The 27254-nt window shown below is 39.4% G+C and overlaps 1 protein-coding gene across 2 annotated transcripts; it reads right to left on the bottom strand.

The window, feature by feature from the left end:
* Window positions 1-10634: 10634 nt before the first annotated feature.
* LOC104235704 (uncharacterized) lies at window positions 10635-15606 on the bottom strand. 2 transcript variants are annotated; one of them, XM_009789515.2, is made up of 3 exons: window positions 15470-15572; window positions 13811-13883; window positions 10635-11703 (listed from the first exon to the last, which is right to left on the bottom strand). In XM_009789515.2, exons 2-3 carry the CDS (start codon window positions 13816-13818, stop codon window positions 10890-10892), a joined length of 822 nt encoding a protein of 273 aa, XP_009787817.1. In that variant the 5' UTR covers window positions 13819-13883; window positions 15470-15572; the 3' UTR covers window positions 10635-10889. The 2 variants fall into 2 exon arrangements, with proteins under 2 accessions (XP_009787817.1, XP_009787818.1); XM_009789516.2 differs by lacking the exon at window positions 13811-13883 and having other exon boundaries at window positions 15470-15606.
* Window positions 15607-27254: the final 11648 nt, after the last annotated feature.

Here is a 27254-nt window from a genome sequence, read left to right as displayed (position 1 = left end):
AATTAAGGCATCACCTTCAGTTGTTTTGTACTTTGGATCAGAAGTATATGAGCACATGAGCAAATCAATCATGTTGGTCGATGATACAAATGAAGAATCATATCGATAACAAAAATCCTAGAAATACCTAATCCTTGTTAGCAAAATCTACAGTAAGAACATTAATTCTCATCAAGATTATGTGTCAATTACTGATATAGCAACCATCATATTGTTCCAATCGAAAACACCATCATTAGAAGCTACTTATTCCTTTACAGTCGAGGAACAAAGTTCCATGTTGCATACTTAAGGTAAGTTATTGCTACCTGTAGAAACAGATGTATATTGCAAACTATTAGATGAATTGATGGGTAAAATATTTGTTCCTCTTTCCTCTTTAATATTGGTCACCCTAGCGTGTGCTGCTAAATTTAGTATCTAATAAAAGAAATGCTAATAAGGGTATGTCATGCTGTAAAACCAGGTATCAACAAAGGCAAAAAAACAATGTTACCCAACTATAAGGCAATAAAAAGCTCTCTATTTATTAGCAAAAGACAACGATGTATTGGATTACTTGAACACAAAAACTTCAAGGCAAATACATTAAAAGGAACTTCTATCTTATGCACTTATGTAAAGATACGACTATAAAATTTGTCTCAAATTCAAAATAAAATCAACATAGATAATCAAAAAAAGGATATTCTTACATTCCCCATAAAAGGGTCTCAATCCAAAAGCAAAGCAACACCTCAACCTCACTATAGCCTCTAGTTGTGGTACAGTAAGTATTACTATTGTTTCCCTAGTTTCATTTGACTGCCGCCTCATATTCTGAAGTAGATAACAAAAGAAGTAAATATCAGTGAGAGATGTACAATATTTTTACAATTAAGAAAGTCTTGTACTGTTGCTGGAAATCTAATTCTGGACAATCCCCATAATGAGCTTGTTGATATACTTACCTACCTAATTTTGACATAACTTTGTTGTAACATTGAGGCTACAGAATATGAAAGTCGCGGATGACAATTGGTTGTACAATATTATATGTATCTGCAACAGGAACTCATTTGCTTCAACATGTAGACTATTAAAAATAAGATCGTTGCTTTATCATAACAACAACGTAAGACCATAAATAGGCTACATGGCAAAATAGGCTATTTCAAACTCAACAATTAAACCCTTTGATTGGTAAATTTTTCCTCTGAATCAAATGCAAAAACTTAATTTAGGCACATATATTTATGATAAAAAACTTGAGCAATAGCTCTCATGATTAGTGGATTCCACAGATTATTCCTCATTGATATAGGCACCTTTTTTCCGCCTGCTTGTTTTGCGCAAGCACGTCCTACTGGGGTAAATGTAGCACCCCATTTTTCTGCACTTGAGGATTTCACAACTTGCAAATTACTATAAAATATGACTATACGACATGACAACCTTTAAATTGTATATTGATTTGAAGTTATCACATTATTCCAAAAAAATAATATGAGTCTTGAAGTTGAAATTTTGCATTTAAACGCATATTACGCAAAGAAAAACTGAAAAAAATCTAGACAGACCATATTATGCATCATCAATAGCAACAGTAGCAACGAACAATAGATGGAAACAGAGGCAGATGGGCACAGAACTTTTGAGAATTGATGAGATTACAACTTTCAAAATATTTTCTTTAATCTCTCAAAAAATCTATTCCTTATTGATAGAAAGAAGATAATTACAATTCAAATACTGATTTGTGATGCAATTCTAATTTTGGCCATACCAGAATAAAGAGAAAAAAATGTTCTGTGGAGTTCCTGTGATCCAATAGATTGTTGCTCCGGCTCCGACAACTGAATCCCAAAAAGGGGGAAACCCAATATAAGGCTTGCTATGGAAAAAATGAAAAAAAAAAAGAATTTTATACAGAGATACATGACGTAAGCATGAAACTTTATACCTTCAAATCTTTATCACACTAGGTAAAACTCTCTCCCTTATTGATTTCTTCTCGCCCTTGGATTTAGCGATTTTAGGTTTTGGTTAAACGATTGTGGGGTTCAAACACATACTTAAATTATGAGATTCTTTTAAGTTTTGATTTAAGATAAGACACACTTCCACAACGTCAAGACAAAAACATGCTAGTATTACTGTTGATAATGTTAATCTCAACAAAAAATAAAAAGATACGTGCAATAAATCTCTAAGTCTCTTTGTGGCTGAAAGTTACCCGTAAAGGAGGCAGAATCTTGGCGTAGCAGAGGATTAATCGGAAAAGAAAATGTAGAGTTGAAGAGGATCTTAGAGAACAGTTATATGGATCCCGTCAGTTATATAACGCTTTGTTTTCCTACAATTACTGAGATCGTGCAGATTGTGGGAATTGGGATGTGTGTGTCCAAATTCACTTCAATTCCACGTATTTACACCTCAAGCTAGAGATTACTACTGTGTCTGTTAGCGTGTTTGTAGGTATAATAATATACGACAACAAATGTCAATGTCCGTACATGATGATTGTTCGTATGAAAAGGAAAAGAACCGATTAGTCGAAGTTACTTGCCGGAGTACACTCGCTCCTTACTTAAATCTGTAACTCCATTTTTTCTCTCTTCTTCTTCATCACCGTTACCACTGCCATCGCTGCCTCCACAGCCAATCTTTAACCTAAACCTTCTATAGAGCAAAATTATACCATCTCTTCGGATCTGAACAAATGTGAGAGAAAGAGGGGAAAGAGAACAGACACAGAGGTAGTATAATTTTGAGAAATCTTCAAAAGAATATATGTATTCAATGTATTGTAGAATGTATTCATATATATTTTTTAATTAATATAATTTATGTGTTCAGATGCATATATGTATTCAAATGTATCTGCAGTATGTATTCATATGTTTTTGCACTATAGATGACCTACTATGCTTCATGTATTCAATGTATTGTATGTATTTAATTGTATTCAATGTAATTATATAATTGCAATATATAAATCTATTTGTAAAGATACCACTAAAAAATATTTTAGTAAAGATACTACTAAAAAAAGAAAGGATGGATTGAATCTCTGAAGATTCCTCTGTTTTTGGGGGGGTTTCGGCCGAGAATCTTTTCTATAACTGAAAATACAAATTTTGCATGTTATAATTGAGTTTGTTGAGTTATATTAGGAGTCTATCGTATTAATTGATTCGCTTACTGTTTTTAAACAGCTGAAGACCTTTTTTTTTTGCAACTTTCCGTTACTGTATTCACGAATACAGCTCGCGTATACATTTGAATACAGTATATGTTTAGCTAGACTTTCTTGTTTTCCGCCGAGTTTTGCTACCGTATTCATGAATACAGTAGCTTGAATACATCGAATACACTCTAACAAGTGAAAACATAGCTATAGGAAGTAATTAAGTAACAAGTTAATAGCCAGGGGCGGACCCAAGTGGTGAAAGTGGGTTCAACTGAAACCGCTTCGTCAAAAAATAATATTGTGTATATGTATAAATTATGGCTAAAGCAAAGTAAATTTTGTATAGAAATTAATTTTGAACCCGCTTATACGGCTTATACCGCTTATGCTAGTTATGGACTTCTCCGACTGAACCCGCTTGCACAAAATCGTGGATCCGTAACTATTAATAGCAACTAAATAATAGTTGAAAATTTCTCAATAAAATATTACTTGCAAGTGTCCATCGTGAAGCTAAAGGTATTATGCGTTGTAGAGAATATAACGCTATACGCAATAAGAAAGACGGTCTAAGTTTTCTTATATTTGGATTTCTATTTTATAACCCAAACAAATTAGAAATTTAATTATTATATCAGGTTCAAAATAAACAGAGTTTCTTATCTAGACAATAAAGAACTACTCAAGAAATTATTTTATTCTAGCAATAATAAATTTATCTGCACGAAGATATTCCAGTCTACGTACCTAGAGACTAGTCAGATAAAGCTCATGCATAAGCTATACAATAAACCAAGAAAAAAAATGGATAAGAGATTACCATTGATCGTGCGTAACTATGCCTCCTAAGAGGTCTACTGGAGGTTGCAAATATAATCCGGTTTACAAGTCCGGAGTCGAATTCCACGTGAAATTAACGTAATAAATATAATAACTAGTTTTGCACGAATTCAAGTAATCAACCTTTAGAGATATTAAATAACGATTTGAATGTTTACTGATGATAGGATATAATTACGTATTTTAGTCGCTTATTACACTCTAATTTACTGCACTTTAATTGAGTTTGAGCTTTAATTGCTAGTCTTTGGCACTAATTGTATGTTTTATTCCTTGTAGGAGTGATTCCGAGTTATGTATATGTTATGGAATAAATTCAAGTGATTTGGAGCTTTGAAATCAAAGTAAAAGCCCAAGGAATTAAGCCGGGATCGTATTCAGGGATCAACGGATGATAGTTAAGAACGAACGAAGAATCGAGCAGGCATATTGCGCACTGTCTACTAAACTACATATAACTTTTTGTTCATAACTCCGTTCGGGCTACGCAATATAAATTTGGAAAGCTAATTCAAAGAGCTACAACTTTCATGTTTTACGTTTTTTCAAATTCCCAATAGAAGAGGGTGAAAAATGCGTGCAAGTTCGCGGCCGTGCACTGATCGCACATATGGGGCAGAAAGTGTGAAAAGTGCGCGGCCAAGTGCGCGGGCACACTTCCAGGTGCGCAACCGCACACGTTTTGTCCGGGAAAAGTGTCTTTTTTTGCGTAGGAGAAGATATAATTGTTTGGGCCCGATCTACTTGGTATATATACATGGTAAAACGGTATTTTAAGCACCTTGGACATAATTTTGACCTAAGGAGGTTAAGGAGAACTTTGGATGAGATCAGAGATTCGAACCTTAGGAGGCAAGAACACACTAGGAGCAAGGCGGAGAATTCTTCTACGAGTTTTTTACTTCTTTCTTCCTATTTCCATTATTGGTTTTGAATTTTAGTATTGTAGTTATGCATACTATTATGAATAACTAATTTGTTATTTAAGGTTTTGATGGAATCTATTGGAGGATGATTTTCTTGTTACGTTAATATAGATTTGCTGTAGTATTTTCTCTATTTATTCAACTATATTATTATTGTAGTTGGTTGAAGAGCTCTCAATCGACTGTGCCTATTTAGTGTGTATTACTCGGGAGAGAGTGCATATTTAGGTAGTTGTTGAACAACATCACTCCTAACGTATATGATGGATCAATACGGAGGATTTAAAGGTGGGATTAGGGATAACAAAATCTTGGTGCGATCCGAGTGAGCTGTACTTAATGCCAGCTATCGTAATTCAGGAGAATATGTCTAGTAAATTGTGGTTGTTACTCGGGAGAGAATTACAACACTCAGAGCACTCATGGTCGGTAGAGAAGACTTAGACAAATTTATAAAAAATATAGCGGAAAGGATTCAGATAATAGGGGAAATCATAACTCTAGACCTCCTAATCTTGTCTCTAACCCTTAGTATTTTTAGTTATTAATTTACTATTTTAATTTGTTAGTTAATTAGTTAAACACAAGAATCTTAATATCTATAAGTTAGGAATTGTTTGAGCTTGCCTTCTTAGTAATAGTCAATAATTGTAGCTAAGCCTTAGTTCTCTGTAGGATTTGACTCTGAATTTGTAAACCAGATTATATTTGCAACGACCGCTTAGTCCTTTTTATAAGGCATAGTTGGGCGTGATCAAATTCTGGCATCGTTGCCGGAAAACTAATGGTGTAGCTTTAGTTGTACATATTGCTAGGTTTCAAGCATGAACTTCTTCTTTTTTTTAGTATTTGATTATTTTTTAATTTTTTTTTGACTTGAGAGACATGGCATGTTGGAATTATGAGAGTTTTAATATTGGTAATTCTACTTTTGATCCGCCTTATGTATATAGTGGAGGAAACCACCCATGGCAAAATTATCAAAATATTCTCTACAGCGAGTTATGTGCACCAACTCAATCTTATGTGTGAAATGTGTGTGATATGTGTGGTAGTCAAGATGGTCAATTTCATGGTTGTGATTATATGTTTTGTCCTCTCCTAACCCCTTATTATGATGGTTCTACTTTTTCTTGTGAGGATAACAGGAACAAAAAACCTAGGGAAGCTGACCTGAAGGAGATCAAAGATATGTTAAAGTGCCATGTGGAACAATATGATGAGAAACCACGGCAGATACAAAGGCAAGAGGAAACTATTCACCACTTGGAGGCTCAAGCGAATAAACTAATTGAACCTTGTAAAACGCAACAAGCTTACACTGTGGATAGTAGCCGAGAAGAGCATGAATTGGCTGCAAAAATTGCCATTATAATGGAGGTTTAAAAATAAATACGAGGAGGTTCTAGTGGAGAAGGCCAGAGTATAACACCAATAAGCAACCGAACTAGATTTTGAGGATACCGATGTTGTAGAAGAGATACTAGAGTCAACCAAGGACATTGATGATACATGTTTAGTTGACTCTAGTGTCATTGGTATTGAGGATGTTGACAATCCTAATGTTCATGTAGTTGAGCGTATTGGTCCACACTCCAAGCATTTTTCCACATTGTGTTTGGATGATGATATAGAAATAGAGTCATCTGAGTCACTTGAGGAGTCAAGGAATAATGAACAAGATGCCTACATTCTGGAATTCTTCTTGCCATAAAGTCGGGAATACACATCTCATCTAAAGGCCAAGAAGTGCAGAATACTACATTATTTTATTGGGCCAGTCAGATTCGTTCCACCACCCCAGGAGCATGATCATAGAGCAAAATCAAAACTTGGGGTCCAATTCATAAGTTCAAAGTGGAGGCAGAAAGTGATTCATGCCGTGCCGCGACGTTAAATCAAGCGCTTGTTGGGAGGCAACCCAGCTTTACTACTTTATTTTATTTTTTTAATTGTATTATGTTTGTAGTATCGATTTTTGATTTTCTAGGAGCATAGAAAGCAAAGCTATTGGAAGGATGCAACAACAAATCAGATAGGTGGAACTAAGTGTGAGGTACCCGCACGAAGGACCAGGCATGTGAGAAGTCTGAGTACCCCATGAGCTGCTAGTACTTCGGCATTTGGCCTATCAGGGAGTTTGTGGGTGAGTTGTGAATAATGTGTGGTACTTGTAAGTCTGTTGAGGTGAAGATGTTACACTTTTGTGCTTAGTCTATTTTAAATAATCTTGGTGTGATGAGTTAGGAGAATTATTTAAAGAGGTCGTGTCTATATAAAGTATAGTTTGATTGCTAGAGGACGAGCATTGGTTTAGTGTGGGGTATTGATAATAGGCTATAATTACGTATTTTAGTCGCTTATTACACTCTAATTTACTGCGCTTTAATTGAGTTTGAGCTTTAATCGTTAGTGTTTGACACTAATTGTGTGTTGTATGCCTTGTAGGAGTGATTCCGAGCTATGTAGATATTATGAAATGAATTCAAGTGATTTGGAGCTTTGAAATCTGAGTAAAAGCCTAAGGAATTAAGCCGGTATCGTGTTCGGGGATCAACGGATGATAGTTAAGAACGAACGAAGAATCGAGCAGGCATACTGCGCACTGTCTACTAAAATACATATAACTTTTCGCTCAGAACTCTGTTTAGGCTCGACAATATTCTTTTGGAAAGCTAATTCAAAGCGCTACAACTTTCATGTTTTACGTTTTTTTAAATTCCCAACAGAAGAGGGTGAACATTGCACGGAAAATGCGCAGTCGCACACTAACCGTGCATATGGGGCAGAAAGTGTGAAAAGTGCGCGGGCACACTTCCAGGTGCGCGGCCGCGCACGTCCTGTCCTGAAAAAGTATCATTTTTTGCGTAGAAGAAGGTATAATTGTTTGGGCCCGACCCTACTTGGTATATATACATGGAAAAACAGTATTTTGAGGACTTTGGACATAATTTTGACCTAAGGAGGCTAAGGAGAACTTTGGAGGAGACCGAAGATTCGACCTAAGGAGGCAAGAACACACTAGGAGCAAGGCGGAGAATTCTTCTATGAGTTTTTCACTTCCTTCTTCCTATTTCCATTATTGGTTATGAATTCTAGTATTGTAGTTATGCATACTATTATGAATAGTTAATTTGTTATCTAGAGTTTTGATAGAACCTTTTGTAGGATAAATTCTTTTATGTTTTTATATTATTGAGCCGTAGCTTTTTCTCAAAAAAACAAAAACTAGTTTTGCACGAATTCAAGTAATCAACCTTCAGAAATATTAAATAACGATTTGAATGTTTACTAACTAAGAGCAAAATAATTGAAATGTAGTAATTTATTACTAACAGAGCAAATGTTGTCTATAAGATTTGGAAAAGTCTAGGGTTCTGATTTTTCCTATTGTAGGAATCCTCCCGGCTACATTTTCTATAAATTCGCCTAAGTATTCTCTACCGATCGTGAGTACTTTGGTGTCGTAATTCTCTTCCGAATAACTACCACAATTTACTAGACGTATTCTTCCGAACTACGCTAGCTGACATTAATTTACCGCTCACTATGATCACACCAAGGTTTCACTATTCCTAATCCCACCTTTAAACTTTTCGTAGTGATTCCTCATATACGTTAGGAGTGATGTTGTTCAACAACTACCTCGATGTGTACCTTTTTTCAAGCAATACACACTAAATAGGCACAGTCAATTGAGAGCTCTACAATCAATCATAATGAAAACATAGTTGAACAAGTAGAGAAAAATCAAAGGCTAATTTATATTAAACGTAATAGAAAATCATCCTCCAATAGGTTCCATCAAACCCAGATTGGAGAGTTTAGCTACTCATAAATGTATCAACAATCATCCTGATGTTCAGAGACATTAAACTACAAAGTAAAGAGATAAACGGAGGGAAAACTCGTTTGATTCTTGCTCCACAGTGCTCTGTAGCCTTTTTCTTCTCCAAAATAGTGTCCAACCCTTTTCCCACTCATTTAGGGAGATTTATATGTTAGGGCTGAAGTACTTGAGTCCAAATCCGGGTGGAGTCTCTTAACCCGCAACTTTTGATCACCGGGCTATAGACCTCGCGAGGCCAGGCTTATAGCGCGGTCAACCTGGATACAGAGCTGGCTACGCCTAGCCTGTAGCGCGGTCAAGCTGGCTATAGAGCTGGCTATACTTGACCTGTAGCACGGTAAAACGGGCTATAGAGTTGGCCATGCTTGGCCTGTAGCACGACTTGGGTACTTGGTGATTTGTTTGCTCTTTTCTTGCATTATCGTCCTCTTTTCGTGTAATTTTTATTCGACTCGTTCTTCCGATGCTCCTACACATAAAACAACATAATTTAGCTCAAATATCGTACAATTAATAACTAGACCAACAAAATGTAAGTAATATACTAAAAGTATAGCATTTTGGCCAAATATCAACCACCATCAGTGTTCTTTGATGTGAAAGTGTCCCGAGAATAGATTATTTCAACTAAAATTTCAGTTACGATACCAAAAGACCTAACTTACACTTCATACAGTATAAGTCATACCGTTCTATTCACTTCATTTACTGTATGATTTCATACTTCTTTCTGAGGAAAAGTAAAAACAAAAATCTAAGTATATCAATGGCTCAAGAGATGCAACCACGCTATGGAGGATCTTCTTTGCTGGTCTTATCAACCAAGGAATTTAAAAATCTTCCACTATACTATCAACTTCTATTTCTCCATTGTGTCTATTTCATTTCTTCATTTTTTTTGATAGGTATGATCTGCTTTCCTTATAACAATTAAAAATAAATAAATTCATAGATGCACAACCACTGTCTTGATTCAAAATTACTCGATCTTTCAGTCTTGCAAAAACTATTTCAAAGTTTGGACTAACACGAATACCTCATACACGAATGACTTTCAATGCATTTTAAGGCAGTGTTCGATATTGTTCACCTGCAACAAAATCATCAAGACATGGCGACAATGTTCCTTCATCCCAGACTCGAATGTTAGTGTGCAAATGCAAATAATACCCACACCCACACCATATGTTAACGCTAAACAAAATTCTACCACAATTTCCTCGGTTATTTGAAACTTGACCGTTTCAAAGACATATTTCGGATTGCTCCATCAACTTCAAGAAAATATAGCAGTGGATAACATATGAAGATACATATATATATCATGTGGTTTAATAGAGACCATTTCGCTTCTCTAGCTGATATGGATATGGTAAAGCTTGTAATGTAGGACAAGATCTTTGGGTCCCAACTTATCCTTTTTTTCTTGAAAACAGTGGTGTCTAGGCCGGAAAGGGGTGATTTAGGGGGCGCAAGGGTGATCACCCGAATCCCCTTAGCCGAAAAATTACACTGTGTATACAAGGCAAAATCTGGTTTTTGCCTCTATATATTATGTTTTGAATCCTCTTCACATAGCCCAAAAGCATGGCTTAGTGGTCAAAGGGGTTCAAAACTATTATGAGGTCATTGGTTCAATTCCCCCACTAGCTACAATCTCTTTAAATTTTTTAACTTATTCCTTTTTGAACCCCCTTAGCACTTAGCAAAAGTCCTGCCTCCGCCAGCTTGCACGCACCTAGACTAATTCATCCCAACCTTACATTTGAACTTTGATTAATGAGCCAATGCCCCATATTTAGAGACTAAATTCATAGGGGAGGGCCTAAAAAATGGCATAAGCTACTTGTAGATCACAACCATGGGAATCAGCTAATAGCAGTTTAAGTTTGCAAACAATACATTCCTCAGTGTACAAACACAACTTGAATTGTCATAAATTCAAGACTGTATTTTTTTCTTTTTCCTGTCTGCTATAAACGCCTCTACATTTATTCATCTAGTATAAAGTATATGAATCATAATACAAGAGAAGTTTCGTTCATAAGAATAGTGTCGTTGAGGTCATAGATTTATCAAGCTAAAGGACTTCACAAATTCCTTATTCTCCCAACCACTCTTCTAATTTCGCCTCTTTATCAGCTTTAAATTCTTCAAAGTTTTCAGATAAAGACAGCAGGTGATCATGAGACATGCTTTTGTTTACCTGTCCTTGTTGTATCTCATCAGCAGTTTGCCTTGACAAGCTTAAGTCTTCACTATTGGCCTGTCCAAGTGAGGAAGAAGAGCTCGCATCTGCAGCTAATAGCGTGTCATTTGTATGCGTTATAGATGGCTCATCCCTGTCCGATAAAGATGGTTCGCTCTTGGCTGGTCGAGATTCTCCAGACTCTAACTGAGGCCACTTGAAATTACTAGCCTTTTGTTTTGCTGACCTGAAAACAGTTGAAAGATAACCAGCAGCCCTCTCATCATCGTCTTCTGTACCTGTATTGCGACCCCAAGTAGCAGGACTCCAAGGGGTAGTAATACCTACTGGGAAACTTGAACGGGGTCCGCTAATTAATCCTTTTTTTGGTTGCTTCTTTGAAATGACAGCTAGACTATGTTTGAGATCTTTAATCATCTCGTTAGCAATCGGAAGGCCACACTCTTTCATTGACCCAATCACGATGATGGAATCCTCTAAGTCTTCTGTGTGCAGAGTCATTTCACGGGATTTCTCCTCAATATTGTTTTTGAGATTTACAAGGTTGGGCGCTGCTTTCTGGGTGTGCTGTTGAATATAGAAAAGCCCCACAGCAGGCTCGTTTGCAATGAACTTTATCATGTCTGTCAAGGATTCAGTTATCTCTACAAAGCCATCCACTGTGGAAAATTCATGCATTTTTTTGAAGTCCAACAGTTCATCATCACTGGTGGGGCAAGAAAATAATGAGAGAGCTTCTTCTTAATGAATAATCCAGCAGTTGGAAATGGAAAATTTTCTAACATGTAAGAATGAGAATAATTGAAGTTGGTGGTCAGAAAAAATAATTTTGCAGATATATACATGCAGGTATTAAATGTATCAAATGCCTATGGTAAATTTGCTTGTTCCTTGTAAATATGGGGGACTACACACCCTTTGTGTAGTTTGTTATAAATATACAAATATGTTACCTTCTCAAAAAAAAAAAAAAAAAAATTTGCTTGTTCCATTTGATGTAATAAATTTAACCCAACTTTTGTGGGCAAAAGTAATTTTTTTTCCTTTCATTTCTCTGGTAAACGGAGCAAATAAATATAGGTCGGAGTTACAGTAAACATGGCCGGTTCAAATACACAGCAATCAGGCAACCATATTAACTTCAATCCATAAGGCAACCTAATTTAAATTACTCATAGGACATCCCTGATCTTTATGAGTAAGTTGACAAGATAACGTAGTGGTTTGAATCACAAGCTGTGAAGTGCCATAAGTTCTTTCCGACTGGGATTAGGGGAGTTATGATATGGAAGAAATCTCAAACGTACTAATAGGAAAAGTTATGGCGCACCAGTCTTCAATGGTCAGCAACAGAGACAAACTGCTTCCCTATATATAATTGTTCCAAAAAGGAAACTCTAAATATTTCTTCTCTACAATAAAAAGTCATGCTAACTCAGGCTCTTTCTGCACACCAGAGGTAATATGAAATGCACTTTCCTGTCCCTAGCACGTAGCATTACAACTATCGGTTTTGCAGATCACTAATCTTTCACCAGCTCAAGACACCATGAACGAATATGGGCATCATCGATATAGCATACTAGTCGGTTACCACCAATGGAAAGGAGAGAGATGAGACTCTCCCATCAGCACGTTAACTTAAGACAGCTAAGTTCTATTCTGCTCAATCCAACATCTTTTTCAGGCAAAGAAAGCAGGAATTAAAAATATATGCAATTTTGAGTGATAGATTTAACTGGGGTAGCAACTAGATAACACATCCTGAAGAAAAAATGCATCAAAGAATGGAGTGGACTGGTAAGTAAGATCCAGAATTTAAGATCTATGATCCCGCAAAAAGAAAGCAGAAAAGACAATACACATGCACTCTTGACATTCTTTTGACAGATCCAACTGATCTAAGGAACAAGTACACCTAAAAGAAGGAAGTGATGAGATAAAACCACGGAAGACTTAAAGAAGCTACAGAAAATAGACATGACGTGCCAGATCACTTCAAGTTTCCTTTCCACATAAATAACCCCCAAAGTCATTTTCATTACAACTTTCTATTTGCTGCACTCTTTTGTCTCCTTCAATATCAGCTAGTAACCTTGAGACGGGTTTCTCTCTTGGCAGTTTAGCAGATAGACCAAGTAATATGAATTACAGGCACTTCTAAGAGGAGATTGAGAATAAGACGTGAAAATAGACTGTGATAACCACATACCAAAACGCTGATGAGAGAAACCACAAGGACAATGAATTGAAATCAACTTGTCAATGAAAAGAAATATAAAAGAAAACTGAAACAATACCCCTCCCCCCCCCCCCAAACCATAGAGAAGAAAACCATCCTTAGAATCATCAGCTATACCATGACAGACAAAGGATTACAGGGTTCAATTAACCAAAGCATAAACAACGCCCAAACAATTGTTTTATCTACCTCGAGAGCAATATATGTTTATATGTCTTGGTTCTTTCAATTTGAACATAAGTTACAGTCTCAAAACATCAGGAGCTTGAAACTTGATCAGAGTAGCATTTGACTTTACTATTGCAATTTGACTTGTTTCCATTTATTAACATTTCTATTTTTCTTTAGATCTTTAGATATTCATAAGCTGCATATGCAGTTGCATTTTTTTCCTTATCTTGTAAGAACATATTATGTATTCTTGGCACAACAACGAGCAATAACAGATAACTTTTATACAATGCAACTTATGGTCTAATAGAAATCTCAATTAAGTAAATATTTCCTAACCAAAAGTAAAAAGAGAGAAAAAGGATTATAGTTCCTAATTTTTTTCCCACAAGTATCTTACTTGAACATAGATCATGTCCACCGAATACTGACAAGCTGATTTGAGGTTGATAAAATACTATTATTTGCACAACCTGCAGAACAAAGTAGGTAACCATCATTTTAACATCCATAATTCATACTCCATTCGGTCAAATTTGGAAATATTTCCTTAAATATGCAGAGAGAAGAAACTGCAGGTGTTACATAACAAGGTCATCGATTCAGCACAGCTAATTCTACTATTCCAGTTTTTGCAAGAATCCACTTAGAACTGTTCTGGAAAGAAAACTAGCTGAGAGTAAAGTAACATAAAAAGAGATCTTTTTAAGAGGAGAAGGTTGAGATGGTTCGGACATATTAAGAGGAGAAGCACAGATGCCCCACTCCGGAGATGTGAGAGGTTGGCCTTGAGAGGTGAGAGGAGGGGTAGAGGTAGGCCAAAGAAGTCTCGGGGAGAGGTGATCAGGCGGGACATGACGCAGCTTGAGCTAACCGAGGACATGACCCTAGATAGAAGGGTGTGGAGGTTGAAGATTAGGACAGAAGATTAGTAGGTAGTCGTGCGTTTACCTTTGTCTTCTCTAGTTCGATATTATTAGTGCTAGTACGGTACCCTTTTTTTCCTTAGTTTGCTATTCACATGTCTTGTTCCGTTATTACTTGCTATCGGTAATTCCATAGTTTGCTAACAGTACTTCGTTCATATTCTCGTTTGCTGCCTTGGATTTAGTTTTCTAAATATATTATCTTGCTATTACTTGCTATCAGTACCCCTTTCCTATTCTCTGTTGCTATCTTCGATTTAGTTTTCTAATTATTTGTCTTGCTATCAGGGTTTCTTTCACCTTCTTTAGCCCCGAGAGTCTATCGGAAGCAGTCTCTCTGCACTTCCAAGGTAGGGATAAGGTTGTGTACATCCTACCCTCCCCAGACCCCACTTGTGGGATTATACTGGGTGGTTGTTGTTGTTGTTGTTTCTGCTTTGTTTACACCTTAAATTCAAGGTTTTTAAAAAAAACAAAGACAATACAAGTACAAAAGAACCAACAACAACTCAATGTAACCCCACAAAGTGGGGTCAGGGAGGGTAGAGTGTATGCAGACCTTACCCCTACCCAACGACAATAGAGAGACTGTTTTTGATAAACCCTCGTCTCAAAGAAAAATGAAAAAGAAACAGAAAAAACAAGCAGTAACAATAGCAAGCAAGATAAGATGATAGAGTAACTGAAGGGAAAGAAACAACATATAGTAAAAGAAATTTGCGGATACGAAGATACGAGACTAATACCAATGCTACGGGCAATGTACCGTTCACTGATTCTAAATTAGATCCTTTTTAGATTACATTCTTGATTTTTCCTCTATCAATGCAAATCTATAGCCTGTAAAACTGAAAGAGGAAGAAAAAGAAAAAACCAAGATTCTATTTGACCTCGAGAAAACCTAAATTACCACAAAAAACAAGTGAACAGTACACCTCAATTAATCAATCAATCAACGAATATCCAACAAAATATAACAGAAATCCACTTCGCAAAAAACAATTTTTTAGCTCAAATTTTCTATCAATTAGCCCAAATAAACAAAAACAACACAAGAATATTATCCTCTCTTTCCCTAAACTCCCATAGATAGCAGAATATATCAAAATAAAGTGTAAAGTCATATAACTTACAGATCAAACTAGAAAAGAATAAGCTAATCTGAATCTTCCTTCAGCCCGTTGATGCAACGTACAATTGTATATGTCTGTTTAATTAATGTAGTATTATTATTATATGTACAGAATTAGGTATTTGTCTGTACTTTGACGCAAGTGAAAATATCAGATTTTGAAACTTAACCCGAAAAGGACAGCTACTTTTCCTTTTCCTTTTCCTTTCTGGTCGTTGTTTTGATTACCGTTCCAAAATCCAAACTAGGATTTACATTCAACGGCTTTTTTACCGTCCATTGGTATCATTGTTGAGATAGGACTTTGAATAATAGGGTACAACCCAAATAGCCTAATGTACTGTAGCTGATTAGCTGGTTGACATTTTTGTTGAATGTCAATAATGGCCCCTGACTTGTAATTTATTAGTCAAAATTCCAACTATATACGAGGTAATATAACAAAACCACGGGATCAAATGGTTTTTCGGCTCTTTATAAACTTGTTTTTAGTTTTATAATTCTGTATTTTGTTTTTTTATACATAGGAGATTTACTTTTACACGTAAGAGATCTGTCTTTTACATAAAAGAGATCTAAAAATATCATTTTTTTAAATTTAAAATTATAAATGAGCATGATGTATAAATAGTACCACGCAACTGTGTGATGAAATGATAAATGTCTATTTGAAGTTAACCAATGTACTCGAGCTCGGGAATAGAGTTTCTTTTGACATGTAACGTTTTATCATATTTCCACGTTAAGTGATATCTAACAATGTTATAAAGTATAAGTTTTAATAGTACAAAAATGTAATTTTACAAAACAGTTGTATATTGCATGCCAAAATCTATACAAACAATGGTAACATTACTAGTTTGTATCCTTTGTAATGAAAGATGTAGAGGTGCATGCCACACTCACGAGGGCAGAGAAGTTGACGAAGCAGCGTGTTATAAATGAAGATAATCTCATGATGGGCACATTGAAAAAATTAGCAAATTACATATGGGACCCGACACGTGAAGAAGGGATTGGGCAAATGGAGAACTAATAAAATAGTAGTAGGCTAGATGAAATTAGGTATGCCATTATTGATAGAGTTGTTTTTGTTTCTCATCCCCTATTTATTTGACCAAAAGGCGTCGAGCTTTTTGTTAAATTAATTAATAATGAAATAGAGAGTGAATCTTAGTTAAACATAATAAATTCTAGATCTAATACTGGAAAACACCAACGATATGGACAATGTTTAAAAATAATGAATATCGGGTATGAGCTCAATGATTGTCAATAAATATATGATAAGAACATGCAATAAATGTAGACAATTGCAATAAATATAATAAGAGGGGATTTATCACCCAAATATTATATGACTTGGATGATTCTTCCACCTGACAGTAGCATGGAAGGATGGGAAATGAGGATGGATAAGGAATCTTTGGATCTTACAAATGTGGATTGAATAGCAAATGTTGAGCAATGTCGTCAGTGAACAAGACAACTTTTGTATATTATTTATAGTCAACCCTTTACAATGTGCTCTTATCAAAAAGTGAAGACCCCCCCCCCTCCTTTGTTCACTATCTCTTCCTATTTATAAGGGATTCCACAAGAAACCCTAAAAAATACAACATGTTTGTTTCTAATTCTATCCTACCGTTGATTCTTTATTCCATTCACTCGACCTCGGCAATACCCTTTCTGAAGGAGACTCCTCGCCATTGTGCCGTGGTCGACCACGTCCTCGGCCTTGTTTATACGCAGTTGTCAATCCGCCCAAATTTAAACCAATACAGTTAGTCCCTCCGCTTGTTGAGGTCGTGATCTTGCACGTCCTCGATAAGTGGACCCAGTCTGCATCTATTTAGAAGAAATTTGGTCGTGTTGAATAAGTCGAACCGGCCTAAGTCATCAAAATGACGTGGCTAGCAGGGCTGCGGTTGGTGTGGCTAACGTGGGTTGACGTCATGGCCACGCACGTCATCATTACGTGTCTTCCCGATGCAGTGTCTGTGCTTCTGTTGCTTCAATTTTTGTGCCATTGACGGTCCGTTGCTTCGATTCTGGTGTCACCCAACCCTATAAATAGATGGAGGGGGCTTCATTTTTGAAAATTTTCATCATTTTCCATTTTGCATGTGTGTTGCTCTTCTTTGGTCTTCTTCTCTGATCTCGGCTTTCATTTCCTTGCATCCTCTTCGATTCTAGTCCCTGACCTCCTACCCAGTTAATATCTTCTTCAGATTTTGTTGCACACATTTCGTTACGAAAATATTTCATAATCCCTTCATATTCACGACGAGGTCTCTGATGCCAATACTCCTTTATCAGTGGCCCTTCCTCTCGGCGGTGAGGAATTCATGATTGAAGAGGATGAAAGCTTCCCCACCGCGGAGGAGGTAGTCCCTAAGAACCCTTTGGTCAGACATGACTTTCCAAAGGAACCTGCTCCTGCTCCTACTCAGAAGCTTTCTGAGATGGGATTGCCTCAAATAACCGACCTTCGGTCTAAATATCGCATTCCTCCTCATGTCGAAATTGTTCCGTCCGGGGGTGACATCGTTGAGGTTCACCAACCGGGGTACTGTGCTTTCTACGTTTAGCCATTCTTAATTGGTTATTCTCTTCCTCTCCCCCATTAGCAGAGGAGTTTTGCCAATTTTATAATGTATGTCTGGCGCAACTCTCCCCTTATTTGTACAAAGTGTTTTTGATGCTGGCGAAATACGTAGAATTGGCCGGCTATAAGGTCAATGTTCGTCATTTGCTGCATATATTTTCGCCTAGGTTTTATAGAGGTACGTTGATACACCTGTGGTATCAAGGGATAAAAGGGTTGGTAGCCGGGATGGATGATAAAACGAATCAGCAGTTTTGGCAAAAGTACTTCTTCAGCAAGACCGAACACCTAGTGACGAATCCGACCGGATTTCCTGAACAATGGAATTACAATTGTAAGTACCTTGTTGTATACTCGTTTTTTTCTTTCTTTCATTACCAACTCATTCGCGGCTTTCTTGTTTTTAGCTAAGAGGCATGCGCCTTCTCCCATTTTTGACATTGAAGATTGGGTGACTCGCGTGTTACCCCACACCGTGGGAATTCACAATTGGGCGTCCTTTCACAAACGTTTCGGGCCCAAGACCCTATCCAGTAAGTGTTATTTCTAGCCTTCGACTTATTGCCGTTTACCATCGTTTTTTGATACGACCTCCCTTTGGTGTCAGGTCGACGAATTTCTAAAAAGGCGAAGGCTCCAGTGCCCGTATTTCGCCAAGTTATCACATCGACTGGCATGCAATTTGCCTTAGCTGAGTCCGCTTGAGGAGGTCGAACTCAAGTTCCGCCGACGAGGGACTCTGCCCCTCAAACTGTTGCCGTGCCGGATGAGATCTCTTCCTAGCACATATATCATCTTGTAGACGAACCATCTAATGGCTAGGAGACACCATCGAGGAAAAGCCGACGGGTAGAAACCAGGAAAGCCATTGTCGCTGACGTCGAGCCGGAAAAATTCATTGCTTTGGAAGCGGAATCTGCGCCTACACCAGACGTAGGGTCCGTTTCCACGGCAGGTGCCATTATGGAGAGGAGACCCTCTGAGGTTGAGGGGGTTCGTGATAGCAGAATGCTTACATGGGCCGTAGAAAGTGGCTCATCATCGGCGGCCCGGGGAAGTAGAACGGTCCATGCGGGGGACGACAACTCTAGCTCGAACATCGACCCTGAGGAGGCACGAACCTTCTTGGAGAGGAATACTCATATGGAGATAAGGACGGAGGGTCCTAATCGGCACATAGTCATTTTCGTGGACGGCGACCTTGTGGCCAACTCAGAACGGGCGGTGCCGGTATTTGCTCCCCTGTGTGCGGCTTCTGAAAATGCGGCGCTACAGGCGATGAACGATGCAGATCTGTCGTTGGGTATATCCGGCATGGCTCTACGAGTAAGTGTTTTTCTATGTTAGGATTTGTTTCGTATGCGTAATTTGCTTACACTGACTCCTCGTTTTGCATGCCAGACTCTTATCATGGGGATCGAGCATGACCGGCGAGAGGAGCGGTGGACGACCATTTTTAAGAAAATGACCTCCAAGTACAAGGAGTATCGTACTAAGCACTAAACGCTGGCCGACTTCCTTAGCCAGGATGGTGAATTTCAGTCGCTTCGTGATGGGCTCAAATAGAAGGACGATGAGCTGACGAAGAAGGATGAAGAGATAAGGGAAAGGGAAGATGAGCTTATGAGGGCCATCAGTAGGTGCAACGAGCTTGAGGCTGCACTAAAGGCCAAAGAGGATGAGCTCGAGGTAAGTAAAGGGGTGATGGCTGAGAACGTCGGCTTTCGGGTGCAGGTGGCATCCTTAACGGCTGAACTCGGGCAGAGGGAGGCAAAGGCTGTCGATCTAAGGAGTGAGCTGAGTGCCAAGGTCGAAGAATTGAGTCAGGGTGAGAAAGGCAGAATGGCCGCTATGGCTAAAGCGGCGGCCCTAGAAGACCCCCTCCGTGTTTGCAGGTCCGAGCGGGTTAATGAGGTGGAGACATCGGCGTTTAAGGTGGCGAGGTTGGAAGAATGGATCCAGGGTTTGGAGGCGGAGTTGTGGGTTAAACGAGTAAGTTGTTATCTTGAGGGCCGAGGAGACTCGAAGGCAGTCACAGCCGTCTACATCTCATACTTCTGCAGATCCCGGTGTGCCGCAGGAGTTGTATAAGATGTGGGTCCATGCCGAGGCTCAACTTGACGTGTGCAAATCTCTGAAGGCTGTCGGGAAAGTTTTCGAGGCGGAGCTTGAGGGCGTCTGTGTCAAGGCACGTGCAACCCGTGAAGCTTGTGGTTACGACCCTGGTACGCCTGGCGGGGATGAGGATGACGATGCCGCAGATAGGCTTGCCTCTGATCCTTGGTATGATGATGAATACGCCGATGGGGATGATGTGGCGTGAAGCTGTTGCACTTAGTTTTTTTTTTTGCTTTGTTATTTTTGTGAGGGCGTCCTCGAGCCCTTTGTAAAAAGTTTTGTAATCCGATAATTGAAATGGAACAATTCCCTTTTTGCTATGTATTTCTGGATTCCCTTTCTCTTTTCCTTGTTTTTGTTTTGCTATGTGGGGAAGCCCCTGATTTTTTGATTGTTTGTATATGTTTGATATTGGTTGAGTCGAACATAGACTGACTTGAGGTCGAGGTTTGATGAGGTCAAAACTCAAATGATTCGAGCGAGGTCAAATATAAAGTAATTCGAGCGAGGTCGAATGTAAAGTAATTCGAACGAGGTCGAATGGAAAGTAATTCAAGCGAGGTCGAATGTAAAGTAATTTGAGCGAGGCCGAATGTAAAATGTAAAGTGACTTGGTGGAGTGCAAAGATGCTGCTTTATTTCATTCATTGGAGAATATTACATGTTTCTGTTTGTTCCATGCATATATTGGAGAAGTTCCAGTGTACCTAGTCCCTTCATCGTTCGGCCTGGAGAAGTAGTCCGCAGGCGGGGTGATGAATTATACTTGAAATTCAAGACGTCCCCTTCGTCGCCTCATTAAAAACCTTCACGAGAAAATCCAATTGGGACAAAACCCGGGCGAGGGAAAAAAAGTACGACTTGAAGGGCGTACATTTTTAGAAGTTGAAGTATTTGAGGTGGGAGACGTTCCAATTGTTTTGTAGTAGCTTTCCCTCCATTGTTTCTAGTTGGAATGATCCTTTGTTTGCTGCTGTTGTGATTTTGTATGGCTCGTCCCAGTTGGTTCCTAGTTTAGCTTCTCTTGAATCTTTGCTCGCCTGTGTTTTGGCCTTGAGTACATAGTCTCCAATTTTGAGTAGTCGTACTTTGGCTTTTTTGTTGTAGTACCGTTCTGCTTGCTATTTTTAGGCTATCATTCTTATGTAAGCCATATCTCTTCGCTCCTCTGCTTCGTCGAGGTCTTGTTTCCTTTCCTCGTCGTTGCTTGGTCCACTTTCATTGGAGTATCTCAAACTAGGTTCTCCGACCTCGACTGGTATCATGGTGTCAATCCCATAGACTAGTGAATATGGCGTTTCTCTTGTCCTTGTTTTTGGCGTGGTGTGGTATGCCCACGGTACTTCTGGTAGCAATTCCAGCCATAGTTCTTTGGCGTCCTCAAGCTTTTTCTTCAAGATATTTAGTATTGTTTTGTTGGAGGATTCGTCCTGACCGTTACCAACAGGGTGATATGGCGTGGAGAGTATTCTCTAGATGTGTCATTTTTCGAAGAATTCGACGGTCTTTTTTCCAATGAATTGGGGTCTGTTGTCACAACTGATTTCTTTGGGTATGCTAAAGTGGCATATGATGTTTCTTCATATGAATGTGATAACTTCTTGTTCGTGTATTTGGGCGAATGCACCTACTTCTACCCACTTGGAACAATAGTTAGTTAAAACCAAAAGAAATTATATATTACCTCACCCAGTTGGAAGGGGTCTGACAATGTTCATTCCCCATTTGATGAACGGCCATGGCGATGTAACTAAGTGGAGGTGCTCACCTTTTTGGTGTATCATTGGAGCGTATTTCTGGCACTGCTCGCACTTTTTGACGTAGTCGGCGGCTTCCTTCTTCATTGTGGGCCAATAATAACACGCCCGAATGAGGCATCTGATGAGGGCTCAGTTGCCAGTATGGGCAACGCAGTGGCCTTCGTGTACTTCCTCGAGGACACATCTTGTTTGGTCTGGCCCTAGGCATTTTGCCAAGGGGCCTCCAAACGTTCTTTTGTATAGGTCATGGTTTATGATGTTATACTTGGTTGCCTGCATTCGAAGCTTTTTTGCTTCTTTTTTGTCTGATGGGAGTATTCCCTCCTGCAAGTATGTTATAATACGGTTGCGCCAGTCCCAAGTCAAAATTACAAAGTGGACCTCAAGTTGGTTTATTGATGAGTGGAGAAGGGTGGCCACGTTTTCTCTTGTAATATTTTTGGTGGCCGCTGCTAACTTGGCGAGGCCGTCTGCCTCGTTGTTTTGTGCTCGAGGTATCTGGTCGAGTCGACATTCATCAAATTATGGTAGTAGTTTATGAATTTCTGCCTAGTACTTTTGTAGCCTTTGTTATTTGATTTGGAAAGTCTATGTGACTTGGTTGACAATGAGTTGTGAGTCGCATTTGAGGATGACTCGTCGTGCTCCGTATTTGAGAGCTAGCTTTAGTCTTACAATTACGGCCTCATACTCGGCCTCATTGTTAGTCATATCGGGGCACTGTATGGATTGGCGGATGACTTCGCATGTTGGGACCTTGAGTACGAGTCCTAGTCCAGATCCTGATGCGTTGGAAGTGCCATCGGTGTATAAGACCCATAGGTCGGGTAACCTATGAGCGGTACAAGAAGTTTACTGCTTGACTTCGGGCATTATTTTGGCATTGAAATCGGCGACAAAGTCGGCGAGTACTTGCGATTTTATCATTGTTAGCGGTTGATATGCTATATCGTGCTCGCTCAATTATATGGCTCACTTGGCCAATCTCCCCGACAGTTTGGGTTTAGGTAGGATGCTCCTTAGGGGAAAGGTCATCACTACCGATTTGGGGTGGCATTGAAAATAGGGTCTAAGCTTTCGTGAAGCTATGACCAATGCCAAGGTCAATTTTTCGAGGTGGGGGTACCTTGTCACGGCGTCGACCAGGGTTTTGCTAATATAATAGATTGGAAATTGTGTACCTTTGTTTTCACAGACCAATACTACGCTTACTGCGACATCTAATACTGCTAAGTATATCAGGAGGCGCTCGCCAGGTTTTGCTTTGGCGAGTAGGGGGTGAGAACAAGTACGCCTTTAGTTCTCTTAAGGCCTCGATGCATTCTGAATTCCATTGGATCTCGTTGTCCTTTGTGAGCACGTTGAAGAATTTATGGCATCTGTCGGAGGATCGTGAGATGAACATCAACAGGTCAGCTATGGGGCCTGTTAGTTTTTGCACCTGTTTTTTGTTGTTCAATACTTCATGTATTCCCTCGATGGCCTTGATTTGGTCGGGGTTGACCTCGATGCCTCTTTGTGATACCAAGAAGCCGAGGAACTTGCCCAAAGTTACGCCGAAGTCACACTTTTCGGGGTTCAGCTTCATGCCGTATTGCCTTAGTATACCGAAGGCCTCTTTCAGGTGGTCGATATTGTCTTCCTTCCTTTTTGATTTGACCAACATATTGTCTGTGTAAACTTTCATTGTTTTGCTGAGTTGGTCCTTGAACATCTTGGTGACCAACCTTTGATAAGTCATCTCTACGTTCTTCAACCCGAATGGCATGACTCTGTAACAGTATATTCCCTGATGGGTGATAAAAGTAGTCTTTCCATGATCCTCCTTCTCCATGAGGATTTGGTTGTAACCTGAGTAGGTGTCCAAGAAGCTCAACAACTCGTGCCTTGCTGTTGCGTCGATGAGCTGATCAATATGAGGCAACGGAAAAGAGTCTTTCGGGTAGGCCTTGTTTAGGTCCGTGAAATCCATGCACATTCGCCAGTTCCCATTTTTCTTTTTCACCATGACTATGTTAGCAACCAATTGAGGGTATTTTGATTCTCAAATGGAACTGTTAGCGAGTAGCTTATCCACCTCATCGCTGATGGTCGCGTTGATTGCGGCGTTGAATTTTCTTCTTACTTGCCGTATTGGAGGGTAGAGTGGATCGATGTTCAACTTGTGTATGGCAACATCTTTCGGGATGCCTGGCATATCTGCATGGGAGAAAGTGAATAAATCGACGTTTTCAATTAAAAATTTATGAAATCTACCTGGATTTGAGAGTTTATGGCCAATGTAAGCCTTTTGTTGTTGTTGCTAATTGCTATTGTCTAGTTGGATGGGATCGAGGTCCTCTACCGTTGACCCAGCGGCTTCCATGTCGTCGGGGTCCCTGATGACGTCTTTTTGTTCGTTGAGTTCGGCCCCCGGTTTTGGTAATTGCTACGCTTCTGAGTTGTTCCCTTTAACTGTTGAGTGTATGTACAATCCTCAGCGATGCGATAGCATTCTTGGGTTGTGCGTTGTTCACCACGGATGCTAAATATCCCACATGGAGTAGGGAACTTGATTACTTGATACAGGCTGGACAGGATGACCCTCATGACGTGTATCCATGGTCGCCCTATGATGGCGTTGTAAGTTGTGTCCTGATTTATGACATGGAATGTTGTTTCTAGGGTGACGCCCCCGGCCAGAATGGGTAGCGTTATCTCTTATGAGGTTCACTCAACTACATTGTTAAAACTTATTAGTGTTATGCAATGTGGTACTATCTTGTCCTCGAGTCTCATCTGTGTGAGAACTCGAGGGTGGATAATACACGCGCCGCTTCCTCTACAATTATTCTTTTTACATCAGTATCTGAATACGTAAAGTAGTGACAAGAGCATCGAAGTGAGGAAAAGACAAATCGTGGGTATCTAACTTATCGAAGATGATACTGTCTTCGAGGTAATCATACCGTTCGTGGGTGATCGACCGCTTCAGTTTATGTGTGGTGGTAAATTTCACATGGTTGATTACTGCTTCATCGCCCCTACTAATGATCATTTGGATGGCACGGGCGGGGGAGGGTGGCTTTGGAGGGCCTTGGTGTTGTTCTCGTCCGCGGCCAAAGTTGGCTCGTCCTCGATCACTCATTAGCTTCGTCAGGTGCCCTTGGTGAAGCATGTTCACTACTTCTTGCCGTAGGGCTATGCAGTCTTCGGTTTTGTGTCCCCGCTCTTGGTGAAATTCATAGAGGACGTTCGACTTTCGGGTACTTGGGTCGGACTTCATTTTTTGTGGCAACTTCATCTTTGTGCCAAGCTTCTCTAGTGCATACACTATTTCTGAAGGGAAAACAAAAATATTGTGAGCAGATAAGAGTGGAGGCATACCTCTTTAGTTTCGGTGAGTCCCTGTATGCGGCCTGGACGCCCTTCCGCATGGCAAGGGGATGATGGGATGACTATTCTGACATATGGTTGATGCATGTCTCGGTTGAAGCATGGACCTGATTAGTCTCTTTGACCGTCATTACGACGGTCCCTCATCGACTCTGTTTGGACCGACGTTAACCATTAGGTTGGACCGTTAAGGTCATCCTCGTCTGCTCTCACCTTGGGGTAATAGGCGTTGTAAATTTCTTCCCAAGTGATGGGAGGGTATTTCATGAGCCGGCTTAATAACTTTCTGGTCGCTCTCAGCCCATTCATGTTCAATCCATTTTGGAAAGCTACCACCGCTATCCCTTCTGATACATTTGGTAAGCTTATTCTTACTCTGTTAAACCGAGTGAGGAAGTCCCTGAGTCCCTCGCAGGCGATTACCTAATGGCAAATATATCATTCACTCTGGCCTCTGCCTTCTTAGCCCCGACGTGGGCGGTGACGAACTTGTCGGCCATTTCTTCGAATGTTGTTATTGAACGTGCTGGTAATTGTGAGTACCAGGTTAAGGCTCCCCCCATTAGAGTCTCGCCAAACTTTTTCAGTAACACTGATGGTACATGCTCCTTTTAAAGGTCGTTGCCTTTTACTGTTGTGATATAATTAATGATGTGATCTTCGGGGTTTGTGGTATCGTCGTATATCTTCAAATACGATAGCATTTTAAAGGTCTTGGGTATGGCATATGGGATGTCTCCTCGTTGTACGGTTGTTCGACGAATCGGCCGACATCCCGTTTTGGTAGAAGTTTTGGGGCACCCGGTATCTTATTGACTCTTTCTTGATGTTCCCTCATCTGGTTGTGGAGTTATTTGTTCTCGTTTTTTATTTCTTCCATTTTCCTTAGAATGGCCGCATGTGCATCATTACCCATATCAACAACGGTGTGAGTGTTACCTGTTGGGGGAGCGGGTTGTTCGCCAACGACCGTTGTGGTATCTTCTGGCGCAGCGTTTCTATTCGCCCTTTGAACGGGTTTGTCGAGTATGTTATTTAGAGTAGTTGTCAGCCACTCCTCCAGTAATTTTTTCACTATTGGTGGCGCTTCCTCAGCTGTGGACGTGGAAGCTCCCCTTTCGCGTGAAGCGGTTACACTTCCATGAGGGGGAGGTAAATCACTTCGCCTGGGTGTAGCACTCGACGTCACATTCTCATCGTCTTCTATGTCATCCTTGTTGATGGTGTTTAAGATGTTGGTAATGACACCCACTATTGCTTTCTGTCTTTCATCTCCTTTTCCTGCCATTGTTAGTTCGTGCAAACGAGGAAAAGATGGATGTCCTTCTTTATGATCTAGAAGAAACTAAAATTTTACCTAAAACCTCCCCACAGACGGCGCCAAATTATTTGACCAAAAGGTGTAAGCTTTTTGTTAAACTAATTAATAATGAAATAGAAGTGAATCCTAGTTAAACATAATAAATTCTAGATCTAATACTGGAGAACACCAACGGTATGGACAATGTTTAAAAATAATGAATATCGGGTATGAGCTCAATGATTGTCAATAAATATATGATAAGAACATGCAATAAATGTAGACAATTGCAATAAATATAATAAGAGGGGATTTATCACCCAAATATTATATGACTTGGATGATTCTTCCACCTGACAGTAGCATAGAAGGATGGGATGTGAGGATGGATAAGGAATCTTTGGATCTTACAAACGTGGATTGAATAACATATGTTGAGAAATGTCGTCAATGAACAAGACAACGTTTGTATATTCTTTATAGTCAACCCTTTACAATGTGCTCTTATCAAAAAGTGAAGATCTCCCCTCCTCCCCCCTTTGTTCTCTATCTCTTCCTATTTATAAAGTATATCCCCAAGAAACCCTAAAAAGTACAACAGAAGGAATATTCCTTGTGTGTATTT

This window comes from Nicotiana sylvestris, chromosome 5 (assembly GCF_000393655.2).
Source record: "Nicotiana sylvestris chromosome 5, ASM39365v2, whole genome shotgun sequence".
Taxonomy (NCBI): Eukaryota; Viridiplantae; Streptophyta; class Magnoliopsida; order Solanales; family Solanaceae; genus Nicotiana; species Nicotiana sylvestris.
This window is presented reverse-complemented; position numbering and strand designations above follow the sequence as displayed.